We start from the raw sequence: 24,627 nt of genomic DNA on the forward strand, positions 1-24,627 counted from the left end.
CTGTAGGAGATAAAGAAATTACTCATCCTGCCACCCTGCTGCCTCACTCTGCCCTTCTCCAGCCACCTTGATGAGTGAGTGTCTGTGTGGGCCGCCCTTCTAGAAAGCAGGGAGGCAGAGGAGAGGGAGAACGTGGGAAAATATCACACAGCTTTGAGTAATTAACGTTCAGTGGCTTCCTGAGACACTTCACGGCCAGCCTTTATCCTGACCTACAGAGCCTACTGTGGAGTTACGAGCGGCGCCCACTGCTAGAGCTGGGATGTTCTCAAGACACAGCAGCAGCGTTCCCGCTGGCAAAGGTCCTGCAGTTCACCTGGCTGATGGGCCTCCTGCTGCCTAACCCTGCCTGTCTCTTTAAGGGGGGAGGGGCTGGACTTTGAAAAGTCCCTTGGTGTTTCCAAGGCCCCTCCTCCCTCCCCTATCCGGAAGATGCTCCCCTGCAGTGCAACCAAGTACAGACCTGTTCCTCTCACCTGCAGAGGGTAGCAGACTTGTTCAAGGTCACAAGGTCATTACCAAGATGCAGTGCAGGGGTTGGCGCTGTGGCCTAGAGGGTTAAGCCACCACCTGTAGTGCCAGCATTCCAGAAGGTGCCAGTTCAAGACCTGGCTGCTTCACTTCTGATCCAGCTCCCTGCTGTGGCCTGGGAAAGCAGTAGAAGATAGCCCAAGTCCTAGGGCCCCTGCACCCACGAGGGAGACCCGGAAGAAGTTCCTGGCTTCTTGCTTTGGATTGGCACAGCTCCAGCCATTGCAGCCATTTGGGGAGTGAACCAACAGAAGGAAGACCTTTCTCTCTGTCTCTCCCTCTCACTGTTTGTAACTCTACCTCTCAAATAAATAAATGAAATCTTTAAAAAAAGAACGCAGTGCAAATGTGGGTCTCACGCCACAGCCCAGCATATACTCCCATCAATTTCATCACAAAGCCCCCACCGATCTTCATGATGGACCCCAAATTCTTCTCGCCTCACTGTGCCACACAGGCCTCAGTTTTTCTATTTCCGGTAGATCTCTGGAACTTTCTGACTGAGACCCTTGAACATGCATGTGCGCACGTGCACACACACACACACAAATTCTCAGAAGCAGATGTGCTGACCTTATTAAGTTTGTCAGGTGTGGCCGCGACATGCAATTCAAAGAGCAGCTCTGTGAGCATGCTAGCAAATTCCTCTCCCTTTTCTTCTGCACCTGGAAATGGAACAGAAGGGATGTGAGAGACGAGCTCCTGGTTCATCCTGGGGGCTGTGGCAGCTCCCTGCACGTTCCAGCCTGCAGTCAGGGTGGGCAGAGGGAGGCCATGGGCAGACAAGGGGTGTGACTGCACTGATCCTGGAAGTGAGGCTGTGGGCCTGGCCAGCTGAAGGGCTCAGCCAGGTCAGCTCCAGCGTGGTCTAGGGGGCCAGATGGGGGAGGAGCTAGAAAGGCCCTTGTGTGTCTCGCTCAAAGCCTCAATGGCCGACAGCGGTTTGTTAAGAGAATGATTGAATGAATAAATGAATGAAGAGAGCCCTGGGACGCACCGCGCACGTGTGGCACACAGCAGTGCTACACTCAGCAGTGCAACCCCAGTGATACCTGGGAGCCCGTCCCTGGCCCCGGAGCCCCAGTGCTGAGAGAGCAGGATGTGTCTCTGGGGCGTGTGCCTTCCTTGACAGATGGTACCTGCTGTGCTCACTCCCAAGTCCAGAGCACTGAACACAGCACGGCAGACCTCATTTACGGGCCCTAACATGGGCACTCACTGCAGAACTCACTGATTAGGTAAAAGACCCAACAAACATTCATGGATTTAACTGAACAATAAACGTTATCCCAAATGTGCTTATTTGTCATAAAACAAAAATCAATTAATCAGTGGTGGGCAGCTCCAAAAGCTCCCATTTTATTTATTTATTTATTTATTTACTTATTTTTTGACAGGCAGAGTGGACAGTGAGAGAGAGAGACAGAGAGAAAGGTCTTCCTTTGCCGTTGGTTCACCCTCCAATGGCCGCCGCGGTAGGCGCGCTGCAGCCTGTGCACCGCGCCGATCCGATGGCAGGAGCCAGGTGCTTCTCCTGGTCTCCCATGCGGGTGCAGGGCCCAAGCACTTGGGCCATCCTCCACTGCACTCCCGGGCCATAGCAGAGAGCAGGCCTGGAAGAGGGGCAACCGGGACAGAATCCGGTGCCCCGACCGGGACTAGAACCCAGTGTGCTGGTGCCGCAAGGCGGAGGATTAGCCTATTGAGCCGTGGCGCTGGCCTATTTTTTAAAAAGGGATTTATTTATTTAGTTAGTTAGTTAGTTGAGAGGTAGAGTTATAGACAGAGAGAGGGAGAGACAGAGGAGAAAGGTCTTCCATCCAGCTGGGCTGATCCGAAGCCAGGAGCCAGGAGCTTCTTCTGGGTCTCCCACGCAGGTGCAGGGGCCCTAGGATTTGGGCCATCTTCTACTGCTTTCCCAGGCCAATACCAGAGAGCTGGATTGGAAGAGGAGCAGCTTGGACTTGAACTGGTGCCCACATGAGATGCTGGCATCACAGGTGGTGGCTTTACCTGCTATACCACAGTGCCTGCACCCTCCCCTCTTATTTCTCTCCTGTGTATCTGCTACGTGCTAAAGAATGGATTCCACAATGTGTTTACTACCAGGTTCAGAGAGAGTACAAGCACCTTTAATCTGGCCTGATGACCATCTCCCACTAGCCTTTGCTCAGGCCAGCCGGGAAGGCAGCACCTTCTGAGAGGATCAAGCTGAGTGAAGTATCTGAGGCAGGTGTAGACACGCTTTCACCCAACACGCAAATGGTCAACCAGCCACTCTGCAAGATAGCCAGGCCTTTGTTCATTTGGCTTAGAGCAGTGGATGACTGCCTATCAGATATGTTTTCTCATGAAGGCGATAGATTAATAGATCTCTAGAACATATGCAAACACCTGGAGACTGAACAACATGCTCCTGAATGAACAGTGGGTCACAGAAGAAATAAAAAAAATTTCTGGAAATGAATCAAGATGACAATACAACATATCAAAACTTATGGGATATTGGGGCCGGCACTGTAGCACACTAGGTTAATCCTCCGCCTGCAGCACCGGCATCCCATATGGGTGCCGGGTTCTAGTCCTGGTTGCTCCTCTTCCCGTCCAGCTCTCTGCTGTGGCCTGGGAAAGCAGTAGAATATGGTCCAAGTCCTTGGACCCCTGCACCTGTATGGGAGACCCAGAAGAAGCACCTGGCTCCTGGCTTTGGATCAGCGCAGCTCTGGCCATTGCGGCCATCTGAGGAGTGAACCAGCGGACGGAATACCTTTCTCTCTATCTCTCCCTCTCACTGTCTATAACTTTACCTCTCAAATAAATAAATAAAATATTTAAAAAAACTTATGGCATATCAAAAAATCAGTGTTAAGAGGGATGTTTATAGCAATTGGTGCCTCCATCAAGAAATTGGAAAGGCACCAAAAATTAGCTGTCAAGCACCTAGAAAAACAACAACAAACCAAACCTAAAATTAGTAGTAGAAAAGAAATAACTAAAATTAGAGAAGAAATAAACAAAACTGAAACAAAAAAATACAAAAGATTAGCAAAATGAAGAGCTAGTTTTTTGAAAAAATAAACAAAACTGACACACCATTGGCCCAACTAACCAAAAAATAAAACAAAATCAGATATGAAAAAGGCAATGTAACACAGATACCACAGAAATAAAAAGAATCATCAGGAAATACTACAAAGAGCTATATGCCAACAAATCGGGAAACTCGGGAGAAATGGACAAATTCCTGGACACATACAATCTACCAAAATGGAGCCATGGAGACATAGAAAACCTAAATAGACCAATAACCAAGATGGAGATTGAATCAGTAGTAGAGACTTTCCCAACAAAGAAAAGCCCAGGACCAGATGGCTTCACTGTTAAATTCTACCAGACATTTAAAGAAGAACTAACTGTAATTTTTCTCAAGCAATTCAAAACAATTGAAAGGGAAGGAATCCTTCTGAACTCCTTCTGTGAAATCAGCATCACTTTAATTCCTACACCAGAAAAAGATACAACAAGAAAGAGAGCTACAGACTAATTTCCCTGATAAACATACCTGCAAAGATTCTCAAAAAAATACTAACCAATCAAATCCAACATCATATCAGAAAGATCATTTACACAGACCAAGTAAGATTACTCTTGGTATGCAGGGATGGTTCAACATTCACAAGTCAATAAATGTAATGCATCACATTAACAAATTGAAGAACAAAAAACACATGATTATCTCACTAAATTCAGAGAAAGCATTTGATAAAATACAACATCCTTTCATGATGAAAACCTTAAGGAAATTGGGTATAGAAGAAACATTCCTCAACACAATCAAGGCAATTTATGACAAACCCATGACCAGCGCATCTTATTGAATGAAGAAAAGTTGGAAGCATTCCCTCTAAAATCCAGAACCAGACAAGGATGTCCACTCTCACCATTACTATTCAATGGAGTCTTGGAAGTTTTAGCCAGAGCCATTAGGCAAGAAAAAGCAACAAAAGGGATGCAAATTGGGAAGGAGGAAGTCAAACTATCTCTATTTGCAGATGACATGATTCTGTCTACAGGGGATCCAAAAGACTCACTAAGAGACTATTGGAACTCATAAAAGAGTTTGGTAAAGTGGCAGGATATAAAATTAATGCACAAAAATCAATAGACTTTGAATACACAGACAATGCCATGGCTGAGAAAGAACTTCTAAGGTCAATCCCATTCACAATAGCTACAAAAAAATTAAATGCCTTGCAATAAATTTAACCAAGGATGTCAAAGATCTCTATGATGAAAATTACAAAACATTGAAGAAAGAAATAGAAGACACAAGAAAATGGAAAAAATCTTCCAAGTTCATGGATTGGAAGAAGCAATATTATCGAAATGTTCATACTACTGAAAGCAATTTACAGATTCAATGTGATTCCAATCAAAATACCAAGGACATCTTCTCAGATCTAGAAAAAAATGATGCTGAAATTTCTATGGAAATGCAGGAGGGAGAGTAGGGTGGGGAGAATCACTATGCTTCTAAATTTGTATCTATGAAATGCAGGAAGTTTGTATACCTTAAATAAAAGTTATCTAGGTAAAAACAAAAAAACACAAAACCTAACCCTTAAGATGAGATTAGGTCAGGAGGGTGGAGCCCTCACAAATAGGATTAGTGCCTTTATGGAAAAGACTCCAGACAAGAGGCTGGCCTCTTCCACCCTGTGAAGACACGGCAGGAACCTGAAGTCCATGTTCAAGACAGCAAGGGCCCTGACCACACAGGGTCTGCCAGCACTTTGATCTGGGGCTTCCCCACCTCCAGAACCATAAGGAATGAGTTTCTGCTGTTTGTGAGTGAGACGGTCCCTGGTATTTCGCTATAGCAGGTGCATGGACTAAAGAGGGACGAGGAGAGGGTGACATCTGAGTGATGACCTGGGGGAGGACAGCAATGAGCCACAGACACCTGTAGGAAGAACCCTCAGGCAGCAGCACAGTGAGGGCACAGGCCAGCAGAGAGTGTGGCCGGTGCAGGGGACATCCAGGAGGCCAGTGTGGCTGTGCAGGGGACAGCCAGGAGGCCAGTGTGGCTGTGCAGGGCACAGGCCAGCAGGGAGTGTGGCTGGTGCAGGGGACAGCCAGGAGGCCAGTGTGGCCGGTGCAGGGGACAGCCAGGAGGCCAGTGTGGCTGTGCAGGGCCAGGCAGGGGTGGGCAGCTGTCTTTGTCATGATGAATCTGCAAGAAGCTGATCATTTTAACCCTAAGAGGTTGAGGGGGCTTCTGTAGCACATACTTCAGTTCTCAGGGGTGTGTTAAGAGGGCTTCTTGGAGGAGGTGATGTCTGACCACAGCCTTCATGAATGAGAATGCACTAGCCACACCAAGAGAGAGATGGAGCTACTCAGTCCCAGAGAGAGAGAAAGCAAGAGGTAGGCCAAGAGAGGGGCAGGGGCACACCTGGGTCTCATCTCCAAGCTCCTTGAATGAGGCAGTGGTGTGGGCAGAGAGAGTCCTGGGGCCAGACTTGGGAGGAGTAGGTCCCTCAGCCCCTGCAGTTAGGGCACTGTGGCCTGGACCCACACTCCCAGTTCCATTTCCTCCCTTGCAAATGAAGGATAATGAACCCCGCCCCTGCCCTCTTTTGAGCCATTACAAAGACCAAGGACCGCAACATACAGAGGCGCCTAGTGAATGGGTCTTATGTGCACACACTGCCATGCGTGCCGCATGGATGCACACGGGAAGATGGCACACACTGGGGACGAGATCACACTGCCTTCAGACACCAGGCCCTCGGGGAGCCGCAGCTTGGAAACGTGCATGAATTCCATAAAGCACAGACCAGTCACCTTTAGGGGAGAAGAACACAAGAAAAATGGAAACAGATGAAAACAAACACATGTTGGGAGAAAGCACACCGATTGCTACACTGCCTGGTCTATTCTCACCACCAAGAAGATCTCCCAGAAGGCAATAAAAAGAGAAAATGGCCTTTTAAAAAATCTCTTCGCCATTGATAAACTAAATTAGCGACCCAGGGCAGTGTGATAAAATTACACTCTGCTGGAAAGACAAACATGCAAATCATTAGCTTACATTATTAAATGCATAGGAGTTCAATATTAAATTCATCTAAAATCGACAGTTTATTACATTTTCTGAGACTACCCAATAAATTATTTAGTTGTTAAGAGGCTTTCGGGGATGTAAGTGCTTACAGGGAAAAAGTCTGATGAAAAGCTCTGGTTTCTCCCAGAATTTTCTCCTAGATTCTCTGCTAACCCCCACCCCACCCCCGGAAGATTCCTCCCTACTGCTTTTGGGAAGTGCCCTTAGCCCTCCTGGAGCTGCAATGTTGCACCCTAACAGAACTGATCTAATGGCAACGCCTCTATCCCGTCCTCTCAGCTCTGCATCAAGTGTTTGATTGACATCTATTTATTAAATTAAGTCCATTAAAATTAACAGTGCTTTGATAATCTAGAGATGCCCTTTGGGAAAACGAATCTATTGTAGGAGATAATAGGATTTTGCCACTTAAGCAGAGATAAAGCTATCATTTCTGAAGCCATGCTGTTGAGCACTTCCACTTCTGTGTGTCGCACTCAAAAATCTCAATTTACAGCAGCTCTGCACTGAGACTGGAACACATGGAAGCAGTAACGTTTTCTCTCTAACAGAATGGAAGCAAATCTCCTCTCCTAGGAAGAGCATCAGCTGAGGACGCACTGCCGCTGGCACTGGCACTGGCAACCCCACACTCTGGCGTTAGAAGCAGTGAGGATCTTTGTTTCTCCCTTTCTAAAGAGTGACACTCCAACAGGACCAAGGTCCACCTGAGGTATCAACCATCAAACTTGAAGAGGAACAGCCTGTGGGGGTTGGCGATGTGGTGCAGAGGGTTAAGTTGCCACCTGTGGCGCCAGCATCCCACGTGAGCACTTGTTCCAGTTCCAGCTGCTCTGCTTCTGATCCGATCCAGCACCCAAAGATGGCTCAAGCGCTTTGGCCCCTGGATATGGCTTGAGTGTTTCCCAGGGCTTCAGGTACTGGAATTTAATCCCCAGTGTGAAGAATGAAGAGGGTGGAAATTCAATCCAACTAAACCACCTTGGATGGTGATTAACCTTAGAGAAGTACAATAGGTTGAACCCCAATGATGGAATCCTGGTGGCTTGATCTCAAGAGGGAGAGCCCAGACAGACAGACACACACATACTCACACAATACACACAAACATAAACACATGCACTCACACACATACATATACATACAGACATACATACACACTCACACACATACATACACATATACACACACATACATACACACACAGACACTTGCACATGTATCCTGTCTCTTGCCACATGACCCCTGCACAGCCTTGCCTCTGCCAGCAAGAAGACCACCCCCAGATGTGGTCCCCAGACCTTGTACCTCCAGAATCCTGAACCAAAAGAAACCTCTTTTCTTTAAAACTCACCCAGCCTCAGGTATTCAGTGAAAGTAGTGAAAAAGGGAGCCAATCCATCCTCCTTCTAAAGCTTCCGTATACTTGACTCTTATATTTTACATTATTCGTATTCTCATTAGGCTGACGACAGGTAAGGTCAGCTTGCGGGGCTCCAGAAGACTTGGTGTTTAAAGGACAGTTCATAGCCGGTGCCACAGCTCACTTGGCTAATCCTCCGCCTGCGGCGCCGGCACCCCAGGTTCTAGTTCTGGTCGGGGCGCCGGATTCTGTCCTGGTTGCTCCTCTTCCTGTCCAGCTCTCTGCTGTGGCCAGGGAGTGCAGTGGAGGATGGCCCAAGTGCTTGGGCCCTGCACCTGCATGGGAGACCGGGAGGAAGCACCTGGCTCCTGGCCTCAGATCGGTGCAGCACGCCAGCTGCAATGCACCGGCCATAGTGGCCACCTGGGGGGTGAACCAAAGGAAAAAGGAAGATCTTTCTTTCTGTCTCTCTCTCTCTCTCTCTCACTGTCTAACTCTGCCTGTCAAAAATAAATAAATAAATAAAGGACAGTTCGTGAGTGCTTGGAAGAATTCTGCCCAGTGCACGGCATTAGAGCTTTGGGAACAGGGAAGCAATGCAGACAGGCACCGAACACTTCCAGATACCGGATGTCATTCCAGAGAGTGCATTATGGCTCCACTGTGTGGTGACAATCCTAAGCAATGTACTGCAACTTTACTCCCACCTAACAACTGCGGCTGTGTGCCAAGCACGGTGATCCCTGTTTCAAACACTTTATCCAATCTTATATAATCACAACAGCCTGGACATGCAGCCCCAGGGTGGATCAATGTGACCTGGAGGCCGTCCAGCAGGAGAGTAGCCAGAGTATCTGTAATGAAGCCTCTGAGATGGCCCTCGTCTTGTGTCTGGTTGCTGAGCCTTGCAGCATAACATACATACACAAAACAGCTGGTGCAGTGCTTGGTTATGGCATCAGTGAGAAACCACCCCACTCCACCATGCACAGTGAATGCTTCACTCTGGTCTGCTCCTACGTTAGTTCTGTGCTATGATTTACTTCAGTATTATTGTTCCTACTGAGGCTGGATGCTTCTTAAAGCAAGGTTTACCTCACTGTCACTTTTGGAGGCAAGATGGCAGAGCAACAGGAAGGGAAAGAGCTGCATGGAGGAGGGGTCGCATGTGTGGGGTGTTTTGTAACAACCCATTCTCTGAAGAGTGCCCCAGTGACATGAGGCCCCACCTCTTAAGGTACCACCACCTCAATAACACCACCTTGGGGACCAAGCTGTCAGCCTGTGAGCATTCAGGGGACAACCGCATCCAGACCACAGCCACTCCGAAACAACATGAAGGAACCATTAAGCCTGCTCAAATGTCGGAACATCTCCCCCACTCTGTTAAGGATACCTTACTTCTCAGAAAATAGCTGCTGGGGTCTCTTTGGGGTCAAGACATTATGCGGCTGGACGCTCAGTGGCAGGAGTGCACCTGGGTCACCTTAGCGATAAGTAAACTGAAAACCCGTGTCTGGGGCATGGAGGAAAAGTGGTGCAGTTTCTACCAACACTGATTAGGTGGCGTGTGCAGCGCTTCCCGAGACACCCTGACTGCCTCACATCTAAAATCAAAGGAATAGGAAACACAGACAAAGACTTGCCCACCATCAACACTAATCACATCAAACAACTTCCAGGTGGAGAGAAGAACCGGGAGCCGGAGCACAGCTCTGCTCATGAGTGCACACGCTGGGCACAGGTGCTTTGTTCATCCAACCACACGCACGTATTGCACGTCTACACATGTGCCTGGCCCCGTGCTGGACACCAGAGAAACAATGGGAGTTCCCACCCAGCAACAGAGAGGACAGAGATCAATGTGACGGGGGCCTGCCACAAGAGCAGGTGCACAGCCGGTTCTGGAAGCCTGGGGGAGGAGCATTTGAATTCCGCAACTCCACCCTGTTCAAAGAGCTGTGTTTCCCAATCTGTTTGCCAGCAGATGGTTTTGCTAACTTGCAATCTTCCTTTACCTTGTTCTTCTTGATTCTCTTCATTCTCAAATTCTTTGGCTGCAAAAATGTCTTTAATGGAAATGAGGTCATTTTTCACCAGTTCCAGCTTCTCTCCATCCAGCGATGCTAAAAATGACTGAACCTGAAAAAAGAAATAGGTCGGCATTAACTGTCATCGTTGCTCCACTAATGACAGCTGTGTACAGCTGTCCCTGGTTTGCCCAGGGTGATTGCTGGGCGGGAGGGGACGCTGGGTTGTATGCTGGCTTCACTAGCTACAAACTACGCAACTTGGGGCAAGCCATAGAAGCTCCCAGACCTCGGTTTTCGCATTTATAAAATGAGATCGATACTTCATTGTGATCCTTTGTATTTGGTAAATGAGATCATGGATGTGAAGCACCTTGCACAAAGTGCACACAGCAGGTGCTAAAGAAATGGTGGTGGCAGCTATGTGGTTAAAACACACTGGGCTCACATATTAGCTCCTCACTTATTAACTATGTGACCTTGGTTAATTTAGTTACCCTCCCAATGCCTCTGCATCTTTATCTGTAAACTGGAGGCTAATTACATCTACCTCATAGGGTTGTTTTGAGAATTAAATGCAGTAATGCACTTAAAATACTTGCAGTGGTACTCCATAAATTATGTATGATAGGTATTAATATATATATATATATATATATATATTTAGCATGTGGGTCCACATGTAAGCAAACGTGAATAGATAATGTTTTATTTGTAACTGCATCTCCACAGGCACATTTTTCTTCTCGGAGATCTTGCAGCTGGAGGAGGGTGGCCTACATCAACCAATAATGGCCACGACAGAGGTGAGTGGAGGGTACAGCCAGGGTGCCAGGGAGGGGCTGTCGCTCTCCTCAACGAGGCTAGAGGGTGAGCACAGAGGACTTCATGGAGGAGGTGGACAACGTCATCCCTGCTGCCTTCAGAACCCCTCCCTTGACACTGTCCTGTGCACACTTGAACAGTTATTTAGGGATGGGCATTTTGCCCAGTGGCAAAGATGCCATATCCCACATCAGAGTGCCTGAGGTTCACACGCAGCTCCGGCTCGTGACTCCAGAGTCCTGCTAATGCACACCCTGGGAAGCAGTAGTGAGCACTCAAGTACTTGGGTCCCTGCCAGCCACGTGGGAGACCTGGATTAAGTTCTGTGCTCCTGGCATTGGCCTGGCCCAGCCTTGGCTGTTGTAGGCATTTTGGGGGATGAACTAGTGGAAGGGAGCTCTCCCTCTCTCAACCTCTCTCTCTCTCTCTCTCTCTCTCTCTCTGCCTCTCAAAAAATAAGCAACAGTAAAAAAGAAATATTTGTTTAGCTGGCCAGGCAGCCTCTGGAGATTAATTTGTGTTTCCAGAGGTCAAAGGCACAGAACAGTGTGAGAAGAGCAGGTGCCTGGGAAGCAGGCGTGCTTTGCTTTCATTCTGCAGGTCCTAGCTCTGGAGGGACAGTCAGCAGGGGAGCCACAGTCCTCTTTGGAATGTTTTAACATTCATTGTGGCCATAGACTGGCACATCAGGATAAGCGAGAGAATTAGAGAGGGCGTCCAGAACGCCAGGACATCATTTGCTTCATCGTTGCTAATGGACACCACCACTGCATAGCGCCATGGGCGCAGAGGCTCTGAGAGAAAGCTTGGCAGGGAGTCGTCAACACAGAACCCAGTAGCCGGCCCACCAGCTGCAGAGGTCAACGGGTGGAAGCAAACACACCTTGCAAGGCGGCTGCTGGCCACTCCTTGCCCTGACCTCTACCGTCCTCCATTCAACCCTCATGTTGCTACCTCCTGGCTCACTCCACTATCCCAAGGCTCTGGGCACTGAATCATTACTTCAATGATAACTCACTGCACATTTCTCAAAAAATATTCATGGGATGCTGAATACTCTATGGTTATATTCTCAGCACTGTGCTAACCGTAGCTCTGCACAGGCACAGAGACGGTCTGTCTTATAGATCTTTTCCTTGAAAGGAGTGTGTGGTGCCATTTTGAACTTCTTGTTTACTATTTGTAATGATTGAGTATCACAGCAATGAAAACGATGAGTTTTTCTTTAACACTGCCATCCTAGAGTCAACGTAGACCAATCATAATGGTAAGAGTTCCTCTACATCCATCCCTGTGACTGAGCTCTAGCCAATGGGATGTTGGGAGAGACGATGTGTGTTCCTGCTTGCTGTCTCTCCTCACACTGATGTGGCTCAGAAGACACAGGCCCCAGATGATGCTGGAATTCAGTACTGTCTCTAGACCAGGACACAGGCGAGCCCACAGAGACCCAAGGGCACGCTTGCTGGAGCCCACACTTGCCCTTCTGCATCACTATCCAGGCTACTGAAGGTTCCCTTCCGTGGCCGGCCTGGGACCCCTCCCCAAGCTGTGCTCCTTAGGGTGGGGACAGGCCACTGGCCAATCACAGGGCGAGGTGAGGCTGAAGCTGGGAGCTTGGAGTGCCACCCAGGCTCCCCGTGGGAGAAGCAGAAGCACAGTCACTTGAGCCACTGCTGCTGCCTCCCAGGGTCCACGACAGCAGGAAGCTGGAGTCAGAAGCCAGAGCCAGGCTTCAAACCCACATCAGGGACTCTGATATGTGAACTGGCCAGGTGGAAGCCCAGAGCCAGGAGCTTCCTCTGGGTCTCCCATGTGGGTGCAGGGGCCCAAGGACTTGGGCCATCTTCCACTGCTTTCCCAGGCCATTAGTACAGAGCTGGATCAGAAATGGAACAGCTGGGACCCAAACCAGTGCCCATATGGGATGCCGGCGATGCAGGTGGTGGCTTAACCCACTAAGCCACAGCAGCAGCCCTTTATTTGTGTCTTTACCATTAAGCTAAAACACCTGGCCCCAAATCACTCTTGTCAACAGATGTGACTGACTTGTGTCCGGCTGAGGGACAACATCCCCTGTGGAGGAGAAAGTGGGTTTGTGTCTGTCTGCACATGTCGTCAGCATTCCTTCAGTCCACATCAACTCCTATTGCTTTGGCTTTTCCTTTGAACTTGGTATAGCATCTGCCTGGTTTCCTACTTAATTAAAGCGTGAAATAAATTCCTTAACAGGTGTTCATCTTGTATCTGCAGGAGAATCACAATTTTGCTTGTTTTGAAAATTATCCTTAGAGGGCTGGCGCCGTGGCTTAACAGGCTAATCCTCCACCTTGCGGCGCCGGCACACCAGGTTCTAGTCCCGGTTGGGGCGCCGGATTCTATCCCAGTTGCCCCTTTTTCAGGCCAGCTCTCTGCTATGGCCCAGGAAGGCAGTGGAGGATGGCCCAAGTGCTTGGGCCCTGCACCCCATGGGAGACCAGGAGAAGCACCTGGCTCCTGGCTTTGGATCAGCACGATGCGCCGGCTGCAGTGGCCATTGGAGGGTGAACCAACGGCAAAGGAAGACCTTTCTCTCTGTCTCTCTCTCTCACTATCCACTCTGCCTGTCAAAAAAAAAAAAAAAAAAAAAGAAAATTATCCTTAGATAGTTTTAACCATATTGCTTTCATGGAGGGCCACCTTCTACTCCTTTCCCAGGTGCACTAGCAGGGAGCTGAATCGGAAGTGGAGCAGCCAGGGTTCCAACTAGCACCCATATGGGATGTCAGCATTGCAGGTGGTGGCTTTACCCATTATGCCACAGTGCCAGCCACTGTGAGTTTTTTCTTATAGGATCTACAGTGATGTGTGTGTGTGTGTATTTAGCAAGTGCTTACTTGGCACTTATATAGTCAGTGTTCTACACACTGTAAAACTCTTCACTCATTTAATTGTGTATAAGGTTCTTTTGTGTGGGTGTCACCTCATGGGCACTGAGAATACAGAGGTCCTCAGACAGGAAGCTGAACTTGGCAATGAGCCTCAGAATGGAGAATCTTTGATTCCGTGGGCCCCAGCCTCCTGTGTTTGGACTTGGAGGAGACAGGCCCATTTGTGATCCCTTAGTCCAGCCCTGATTTCTGCAGCCATGTAGGGAGTAAACCAGCAGATAAAAGAACTCTCTCTCCCTCTCTCTCTGTAACTCTGACTTACAAATAAATAAATCTTTAAAAAAGAAAAAATGCAGCAAGCCCCACTGAGTTCTGGCGTTTGCATTCCTCTGGGTCACGGTGCGGGTGTGTGAATGCACATGGCCACGGCACAGGCAGGCTTCCCGGGTGTCTGCTCGGGAGCACTCCCAAACAGAACCTTGACCTTCAGTCCAAGAATCCTGCCCTTTGTGGTGCAGGTGTTCTAAGAGGATGGCAGAATAGGCAGCTACATAACCCACAACATCTATTCCAAGCCTGCGGTCCAAGGGGGCAGCAGCTGCTTTCCTCTCACTGGGTAGGAAGGAAGACGTGGGTTACAAGGCGTCTCTGGTCTTCTTGGGGCTGGGCTGGGGTCACAACTTAGCACAGGACACCGTGGAACTTATCTGTGACCTCGACACCCAATCGTGAGACTCCAGAGCTCAGCTATTTTCAGGGCTTCTCCCAACTTCTTTCCCGTTTGAGAAACACATCACCGAATGTGCTACTCCACACAATCGCCGCGACGTACCTTGCTTTCGCTCTCGTTGGACAGAATTTCCAGGGCCTCCAGGTGTGACAAACCTTGATATTCATCAAAGAGCATCCCGTAGTGGGCGGTTCTCTCCACGGTGAGCTGCTGCGCCAGTCTCTGCTTCTCCTTCTCCTTGGCTTCCCTTAACATCTGCAGAAAGACACCATGTTTGTACAGCGCCTGCAAAGGCCGCTTCCCGTGTGAGGCATGAAGGAATGGCAGCCCTGCCTTTGTACTGGAAAGGGCTAGGTTTTAGCGACTTTGGAATTTCTAAAAACAAATGAATTTTTCAATGGGTGCTATTGGTAATTTTTACATAATATTCCACCCTGTATTTCACAGGTCATGTACATTCAACACAAAGTAAAAAGCTTACACATGGGAATACGTCTGGAAAGAAGTACTCCAAAAGCGTACTGCTTTCCAGGGAAGTGTTTCCCATGTGTGTGATTAACGTTCCTATTTTCGACAATATCCCAATTTTCTATAAAGAGCAAGTCTGCAAGCACACTGGGAACGTTCACTCTCTTCTGGCACCTACACAGACTTCCAAGGAGAAAGTAAGCTGGTCTGATGTTATCCTTTTAAAAAAAAAATGGTGTGTGTGTGTGTGTATTTGGTTAGTAGAGAGCTTCAATGACAAAATCAATAGGAGCTCAGAATGTGTCCATCCCCAGATACCCAATGTAATTACGCTCCCAGGTTCTTGGGTGGTCTCCAGAAGTGTGACTGTGGACCCAGTTCCTTTCCACACTCATGCATTTTCTCCAGCTGCCTTTTGTTTAAATAAAAACACAACAGAAGGAACACAAGCCCACCAGTCCCACTTCTCTGCACTGGCTTTCTGGAAGACTAGGCATCTTTTATTTGATTCCTTATTAAGTTTACTGGGCCATTGATTTTATGGGGGTCTTTAATATTTGTGGCAAGCACCATCAGAACACTGGCCAGTGCCACGGGGTCACCAGGGGGATCATCAGAGAACAGTCACTGGCATTTATTTTGTGGCAACGGAACAATCAGCCTCATTCTCCTTTTGGGTTCCTAAAGCTGTTTGCCAGGAGCTCACTGGACCACAAACAGAACTGTCTCTTGTGTGTGTCTTTCAAACTAAATCAGAATTTTAAAGTTGGCAAAACAATCCAATAAGATACCACTGGGAATTCGCAACAGCTGGAATAAAACCCAACTCTTTCCACGGGGCTCAGGGCTTGCTGGAGGTAGACGCAGCAAGTGACCCTGAACTTGCTTCCATGTCTAACTCTGTACTTCGGGAGGAAGGCTGAGGGGTGGCGTGGACCAGAGTCCAGGCAAGAGGTCACTCTGGAGGGTGCAGGGGCCGCCCCAAAACGGGGAGAGGAAGGAAAGCCGTCTGCAGGGTGCTGGCTGTGTTCACCCTCCGGAGAAGGAAAGGTTCAAACGGCCGGGAGGGAGCGGGGCAGGGCAGGAGCCCTGATGGCCACAAGCCGTGGAGTCTCCCACCAGTGGGCAACGCGAACCGCTCTGTCTCTGCGGGACTCCAAAGGCATTCGCTACAGTGGGGTTAGGACGGGGGAGACGTGCAGGCAGCGCAGGTGTGAGCGTTTCTGGATGCGTCTCTTTAGGGGGTGAAGCAAGCCCCTAGCAGCATTCCCTGTATCCGCTGACGGCAGCTTCTTCCTCCAGGAGCTCAGATGACCCTGGAGCCTTTCCTGCAGACGGGGCTCTCATTTCACAGCCCACGCTCACTCCAGCAGGAAATCTGGACCCAAAGCAGACCGGGGCCTCAGCGCCGCATCGCCACCTGCACAGCCCGCCATTGTCCCGCACCACGGGGGCGGCGGGCTTGGCTGGGAGTACGGACACTGGCAGTCAGCCTGCACCCCTCCCTCCCACTCTCGGGGTACACAGGACCAAGGCCCCCCGCCGCTGGGATTGGACGCTCACTCCTCAAGGGTCATCCTCCTCTCCTGAGCCATCTGAATTTGCATCCTGCACTTTACAGGGCCTGTTCAAGATGAGAACTAAAAACGTATTCGCTTGGCCAGCCGAAAGAAAACACTGCCAAAGTAGCCAACCCGACCTGAGACAAGGAGACAGTTCTCTCCATGAGCGTCTTGGTCCTCTTAAACCCGGGGTCACTCTCCGCCAGGACGGTCATGGTCTTCTTGCCGATGAATTCCAAGGCATCCAGGCCGCCGCTCAGGACGCTTTTACCCTGCCCGTGAGATAATTGCATGAGATGAGATTTTTCTGTGTTTCTATTCTGCAGCTGTCAGCAGCTAGCTCCTGGGTACCTGGCACTGTCTTCAAATATTAAAATCAATATAAAGACACAATTTCTTTCTCATCAGATTTATCATCCATTTAATCCTATTTTCTTTCCCTTGGAAAAGCATATGCCACAGAATTTGTAGGGCATTACAGTGTGATTAAAACACAATGCCTAGGATAAAAAAAAAAACAAAAAACAGCACACGGATGAATTTCCCCGGCTCTGTGGGTGTGCACTTAAGACACAGAATGAGCTGGTGACCTAGTTGCTGTTTTGGTTTGGAAAAATGTAATGGGAGTCACAGAATTATTTGGAGCAGTCTATTACAATGTCAAATACTCTTGGCAATGTAGGGAACTGTTTAATCCCGGGCCCTGGAGCACTGGGCCCTCGGGCTGTTTTGCATGGCTCCTGCATCCTTTCAGAAACCAGCAAAAAAATTTCCTGTAATTAGCACACTCATGAAACAAGACAGGGTGACTTCCAAGTACTTCTGACTTTAGAAATGTTTCTGTTATACAGTTATCTCCCCCAAATCCCTTTGCCAGAGTCATTGCCTTCCATTACAAAAACTTAAAACCACCAAGACTTATTCACACGAACTGCTCCAGTGAGCCACACTGCTCCGGTGCACATGTCTTTGCAAACTTTTCCATACAAATCCCCCAACCACACAACTGTGATGACAATCCGCACACCCAGTGCTTTCCCCTACTTTAGATAGGTGTTGTAAATGCCATTTTATCTACATGCACTTTCCAGTCTCCATACACATCACACCAACAGCAATGTTCAATGTCATGGAATGAATGCGCTCCATTTGTCATTTTCATCCTGGATACTGAGCCGATCTGGGAGCCGATCAATAATCATGAAATGAGTTGTAAAATGCAAGGCTCTGGGAGGAGGGTGGGATCTCAGAACTCACACTTTTGCATAATTTGATTCATTGCCTTGTAACACCCGGGAAGGGTCACTTTAGTAGAGGACAGAAGGGAGAAGGGAGGATCTGGGGACGTGGAGGAAGGGGAGATGGGAGGTGGTGGTGAGGCCAAGAGGCCGGAGAGAATGGAGAACACAGAACGACAGTGAGGACACCACAGACACACTGAGAGCCTGGCACTGTGGCTCAGAGAGGCTGCAAACTGGCTTCTGGTACCACAGATGTTGCAAGAGCTCCCTCCATCCCCACCCTCAAACTTCCTCAAGGGTCACTTGAGTTGCACTTTGATAAAACTCCTAAAAACTCTATTTACTGCTCCTTCCCCCCTGCCCAGGCTGGAGGTCCCCAGGTGGCAAGGAGAAGAGCATTCCCTCTCTCTCATTAGCACGTCCAGGACCCAAAGTCTGGATAAAACAGCCTCATCTGTCTGTCCACAGCCCCTCTGCTTCCAACACTGCCTGTACCCATCTGCTGAGCTGCCTCTGCCTGCCAGGGACCTGTGCCCTCTTGCCTGCCAGCACATGCTGTGCCCAACCCCTCACATAAGCTCCTGGGTCCTGGCGAGAATTCCGGTTCTTCTATTAAATGAATGAATGAGTCGATGGGACGTGAGTCATAAACAGAGAAGCGAAGTTACTTGCTAAAGTGCACCATGATGAAGGAATCAGCAAAATCCAGGCTATGAGACTCGTAGACTAAATAGCTTAATTATTTAAAGAGATAAAAATTGTAAAGAAAACAAAGGGTTGGAGTGCAAATCTTAAAAAAAAAAAGAACCCTAAAATATCAAGTCAAGAACAGGACGCGATCAAACTTGTAATGCCTAAGGATATGCACTGAGGTGGTGAATTCATGAAGCAGCAGCAGCAGCAGGTGCAGGCACCTGGCACAGTGAGGAGTTAAGCTGCCGCTTGGGATGCCGGCATCGTGTATCAGAGCAATGGGTTCAGTCCCTGCTCCGCTTCCAATCCAGCTTCCTGCTACTGTGCATCCTGGGAGGCAGCGGACGATGGCTCAAGTGCTTGGGTCCCTGCCACCCCCAGGAAAGACCGGGCCTGAGTTCGTAGCTCCTGGCCTCAGCCTGGCCCAGCTCCAGCTGCTGCGGGCATGTGGGGAAGTGAATCAGCACATGGAAGACCTCCCTCTATCTGTCATTCTGACTGTCTGCCCTTCAGACAAAATGGAAATAATAAAATACATAAATACAAGAATTTCAATACTGAAAAAAGAGACGTGCCAAGAAGTGCCACTACTAAGGAAGTGCGATGGCCGTTATCTGCCAGGGACCGAAGGATGTGGAACCTTTAATCACCGCGGAGGAGGTTGGGGATGGCTGACACTGACCTCAGGCTGAGCAGTGAGGTACAGATGCACCCACCCGGTGATAATTCACGAAGCTGCTCATTCTTTTGTATAACATTCTGCCTTTGTACACTATTTTGCAATAGAAAGATAAACATTGCAGTTTTTAAAAAACCAGTTGGTCGATTCTACATAATAGAAAATAACCTTTTTCTTCCTGATCCTGAGGACAAGGAAGCTGCCTCATGTTGGCTGGGGCCTCCCGCCTTTTCAATATTTATCAGCGTAGGGGTCAGCATTGTGACGTAATGGGTTAAGCCTCTGCCTGCGATGCTGGCATCCCATATGGGTACAGGTTTGAGTCTCAACTACTCCACTTCCAATCTAGCTCCCTGCTAATGGCCTGGAAAAGCAACGGAAGATGTCCCAAATGTTTAGGCCCCTGCCACCCATGTGAGAGACCTAGAAAAAGCTCCTGGCTCCTGGCTTCAGTCTGGCGCAACCCTGGCCGTCATGGCCATCTGGGGAGTGAACCAGTGGATGGAAGGTCACTGTCTCTCTCTCTGTAACTCTGACTTTCAAATAAATAAATAAATATTTTTTAAAAAATCATCAGCTTTGCTGCCAATGACAATCTTCCTTTAAGAGGGAGGCAGGGTCTTGAGGGGGTACATTCAGGGATCTGCAAGGAAATGGAACAGAACAGGAGGTGGGCATGGGGAGGGATATTATCTAATTATCTTAGTTGTGTAGAAATACTTTATTTATTTTCATTTGATTGGAAGGCAGAGAGAGATCTTCCCTCTGCTGGTTCACTCCCCAAATGCCTACAACAGCCAGGGCTGGGCCAGGCCAACGCCAGGAGCCTGGAGCTCCATCTGGATGTCCCATGTGGATGGCGGCACTTGAGCCATCACCTGCTGCCTCCCAGAGTACACTGGCAGGAAGCAGGGCTGCTGGGATTCAAACCAGATACTCCAATCTGGGATGCGGACTTCCCAAGAGGTACTTTAACTGCTGTGCCAAATGCCTGCCCAGAGAAATACTTCAGAAACATATCTGGGCCGTTTTTCCTGATTCTCATTACTAGTCTTTTGAAAGATTATTTGAATGGTTTTGCAATATTTCAAACTGAGGGTTAGAGCTTCTAAAAATAAACAGCTGTCCCAGCTAGACCCAGAGCTCTTCCTCCCCAGCCAGAGGCTGTCCCTGCAGTGGCTGGGAAGGACACAGTTAAATCAGACTGGCAAATGTTCCTTCTAAACAGCTCCCTTTTTCAGACATCCCATATATTTCATGTTGCCCTTATTATTTTGGATCCAAGGTTACACCTGCTCTGTAGCGGAAAACATAACAAAACCATAATCCGAAGTTATGAGCAAAGCCCTGTCTCTCTGATGTATCTAGGTCACTGGTAAACAGAAACATCAGAAGCAAGTGCCGGGAGACTCGGGGACGACAGAGGAGGCAGCTACGACTCACCGTGTTTTGCACCACATTGCTGAGGGCTGACAGCACGCCCCGAGACCCTGATGAAGGAGATGTGGGTGGGCTTCCTGTGGGGCCTGGATCTGCTGCCGCATCCGCTACTAAAGAGAACACAAGCCTTTTAGAGTTCCTAGTGCTGACCTGGATGTGGAAACATCCCACTTGTGCACATGGCATGCTCAAGCCCAAGTCCAAGAACAACCACCCCATGTAAAGGAATCACTCACTCTCGGGGACTCCGTTTTCGGAATCGGGCTGGGCCCCTTCAGAAGGTCCAGAATTGACGTGATGATGAATCCGGAGGGTGGCCCCCGCTTTCTCCTTGACGGCCGTCAGCCCATGACCTGCAGGAAACAAAAATAAGGTGCATGGATGCGCTGGAGACTCACGGTCTGCAAGCCCTCTGGGTCCCCTCACAAAGCGGTTTGAAGAGGCGGAGGTGCGTCCTGACGGGGAGTGAGGGGTCTACAGCAGTGGTGTTGCAGCCCCTCCAATGTGGGTCACTCACCACTGTCTGCTGGGTGACCTGGGAGAAGTCACCCTGTCTCCTTGTCGCTCTGTTTCCTCCCTGGTTGCTGAGAGGAGCAATGAGACCAACACACGCATGTAAAGTGCCCCCAGATGTTTTATTTTATTTTTTAAATCTATGTGAGAGACAGAAGGAGCACCTGAGCAAGAGCACCCCCATCAAATGCTTCCTTCCCCAAATGCTGGGCCAGGCTGAAGCTGGGCGCTGGGAACGCAGTCCAGCTCTACCACACGGGTGACAGGGACCCAGCCGCCAGAGCCGGCACCTGCTGCCTCCCAGGCACACACGAGCAGGAAGCTGGAATCAAGAGGAGAGCTGGGACTCTGATACCGGATGCAAGCGCCCTAACTGCTATTCCCAACGCCCGCCCCTTCCGGATGCCTTATTATTCCCCTTGCCTCTCGGCGCTGGGAGATCTGCTCTGGACAGTGTAGCTGCCTCCTGTCCACTCTTCCACACGCATCTTAGGGCAGAGCTGTGCTCTTGTTTTTTTGGTTCCTTTCAGGCCTTACGCATCGCAGGTGCTCTATTCATATTTGTTGAATGGAGATCATTGGAGCCTCACCAGGCCCTTCCAAAGCGTCAGTCACTCCAAAGGGTCTGGGGCCAACATCCCCAAATCAGAGGGCAAGTCTGTGGGAAAACCGGGAGGGCCACCCATCAAGCTGGCTTCAGTAGTAACAGTCGGAAGCAGCCTACAGAGCAATGGTTTTACTCCACCTGGGCGGGGACAACACCTGTAGCCCCCACAGCCTGGCACAATGGGGGTTCCAAGCCAGCTGACCTTCCCACCCACACTGAAAACAAGAAACAAAAACAACTACTGGCTTGATAGAAACATCGTATCACCCACACTTTATTCTGGAGGGACCCTTCTCCCTAGCTCCCCTAAGTTCCCAAAGCCAGTCAAGGGATTAACGACCTGCTGAGGGCCCTAAGTGGCTGTCTGAGCCCCTGCAGGGGGACAGCGTGGGCAGCTGTCATCACTGTACCCATGATGTCCCTTAACAACCAGGGAGAAAATGACAGCTTGCTCTTGGGAGCTGGGTACCTTGGCGGCGGCAGCAATATCAATATGCGGTAGAAAAGTCCCGAGTCACGTAGCCACCTGACCTTAGAAGGTCCTGTTTTGCTGACCAGTTGTCCATCTCTTGAATAAGAGGAAGTCATGAATGAGTCCTGAGCCCGTGTATTATCAGTTGGAATCTTGTTTATCGGAGCACACAAGGCACCAACATTACCTACCATGGGATCAGTTATACCCAGTGGAAATCACCCGTCATCACAGGCTGCCTTGAAAACCCTGAAACTTAAAAGGTGCAATTTACAGCTTTAATTACACATAGAAATATGCATCTGTATTCATGAACGGATCCTTAAACACCATTCAAACTCATTATTCAGCTACTTCACAAAATACAGATGTACTGTAGCTGCTAAAACTAAGCTTGAACTAAGTCTCTGCAGCTTCCGGTGGACTCCAGGCATTTCAGTGGGTACTCAAGAAGTGTCAGCGCTGCAGTCCAGTTAGATGATTATATCCTTACAGAACCCTTCTGCACACGGAATCTGACTTCCTAGCCATTATGAAAGCAAATGTATTTTCCAAAAGGAAATCACGAACATGTAAATCTCAACCCACAAGTCTCATTGAGATTTCTGAGAGCCAAACTCAAGGCGTAAGTGGATCTGAGAGGGCCGGGAGGTGCCATCTGCTCCCTGCACGGAAGGTGACTGCACACCTCCCCCCCCCAGACAGTTTCAGGACTGAATGAACCTTGACTTCACTATCTCCTCCGTCACCTTGACCATGCCTTGCAGGCCAAGGCCATGCCTGGTTCTTCTTGCTTCTCACCATGTCAGAACACACATGATCACCAGGACATATGTGCAGGTTGCCTGTACACAAATCACTTTGTTTCTGGAAGGAAATACCATTTTTTATGTGCAAGGAAGTGGTATGCTTGTTGAGTACCCATGACAGTAGGCTGCTACTCCAGCTCAATTTTCTGGCTAGCAATTCTTCTGAAATGTTTGCTGGCAAAAGTCCACCTTTCTGCATGGTACTAGAAACATAAAGTGAAGCTTGATGTGGTCGCCCGCGCTGTGATTTTTCATAGCTGAGGTTTAGACGCCAGGCCACACCCTGCTCTGAAGAGTGACTTCTAAAACTTTACTTAGTGTGACATCTAGTGCCCAGCACAAGGAAATCATAATTTGGAATTGCTGTCACTTCTTCATGGAGAGATACCAACTGGGATAAAAAAACAAGTATGACTAACACTTCAGGGTATAGTCTGCGGATTAATTTATTTATACCTTACGTGTCCTCCAAACTTGAAGTCCCTCTAAATTTCCTGATTCAAAAGATGGATTGTCCTGTACTCCTTGACTTACTGCATTAAAAGAAGGTGAGTACTGAGGTGATATGAATATTGTATAAATGCTGTGACACTATATAATTTTTAAAAATGTTCAGTGATTGGCTGGTATTTAATTTATCACCTATATTCTAGCAGAAAATACCCTAAACTTGGAGTCATCGTCTCTGATAGGAGGGTTCACAATGCCTGCCTCCCGGGGTTTTGTGGGCTCACTGAGGAGAAACATGTGAAACCTCTGCTACAAACAGCATTTATTCAGTACTATGTTCCAGGCACCGCATGACATATTTCCAGTACAGTAAATTATCTCATTTAGTCTTTCCAATAACCTTACGAGGTGAGGGGTAGTCTAGTACCCATTTCACAGCTAGGAAAACTGAGACCTGATGAGATGGCACCGCTTGCCCAAGGTCCCAAAGACAACAGGTGACAGTGGTTAGGATTCCAACTTAGTCCTTCTGTCTCTAGAATCCCCATGCTCAATCACTGTTACAGTGAGAAAGTTTTTATGCCATTTATAGTTGATTAAGGGTCACGTTTTCCTCTTGGCAATGTAGAGTGGGGGGCTCGGCACATGCAGACAGCACTGGGTGCTGTGCACTGCCCAGGATCGACGGAGGTGCTGTCTGCTGATAGCTCTCCGCCCAAGGGCCCCTGGCCAGAGGGAAGCGACCACTCCAAGACTGTTCTCAACGACTGGGCACAGGGGAGCTGATGAGACAAAGGCCCGGCCTTGTGCATTAATAAGGTCATCGGAAGCCCCGAGCTCCCGGGGGGAGAGGCTGGGACCTCTGCCGCAAGTGCACGGCAGCTGAACCTGTGCCTCACCCGGGATCTGCTTCCCAATCCTCAGTGCTCTCACGAGACTCGCTCATGGTAAAACGCCTGCACACAAGCTCCGCCCCGTCTGTCGCCTGAGCACCAGCCCAGCGCTCCCAGCCACCTCATTCTTTTCGCTGCTTGCACAGTATCACACGCAATGGACGGGTCACAGTTTAGCGGTTCTTTATGGATGATATTTTAGCTGCTTCCGGGTTTCCATGCGTGCTGGATGAACTCTCTCGCCTCCTTTGAGTCTTTGTTCAATGTCACCTCAGCCAAGTCTCTACCCTGCACTACTAACCCACAAGCTTCCTGACCTTCTGC

General features: G+C 49.0%; 1 protein-coding gene across 3 annotated transcripts in view; it reads right to left on the minus strand.

The window, feature by feature from the left end:
* Positions 1-24,627, minus strand: part of FAM114A1 (family with sequence similarity 114 member A1) — a 65,305-nt gene that overhangs the window by 12,096 nt on the left and 28,582 nt on the right. The window contains exons 4-9 of one of the 3 annotated variants that reach the window (XM_062212951.1): positions 20,796-20,912; positions 20,563-20,666; positions 16,644-16,778; positions 14,579-14,731; positions 10,040-10,163; positions 1,105-1,196 (exon numbers count right to left, since the gene is read on the minus strand). In XM_062212951.1, the coding sequence (XP_062068935.1) occupies positions 1,105-1,196; positions 10,040-10,163; positions 14,579-14,731; positions 16,644-16,778; positions 20,563-20,666; positions 20,796-20,912 (725 nt within the window). Of the gene's footprint in view, positions 1-1,104; positions 1,197-10,039; positions 10,164-14,578; positions 14,732-16,643; positions 16,779-20,562; positions 20,670-20,795; positions 20,913-24,627 lie in introns of those variants that run through there. The other 2 variants (XM_062212950.1, XM_062212952.1) reach the window with 2 other exon arrangements.

Source organism: Lepus europaeus, chromosome 16 (genome assembly GCF_033115175.1).
Source record: "Lepus europaeus isolate LE1 chromosome 16, mLepTim1.pri, whole genome shotgun sequence".
Lineage (NCBI taxonomy): Eukaryota > Metazoa > Chordata > Mammalia > Lagomorpha > Leporidae > Lepus > Lepus europaeus.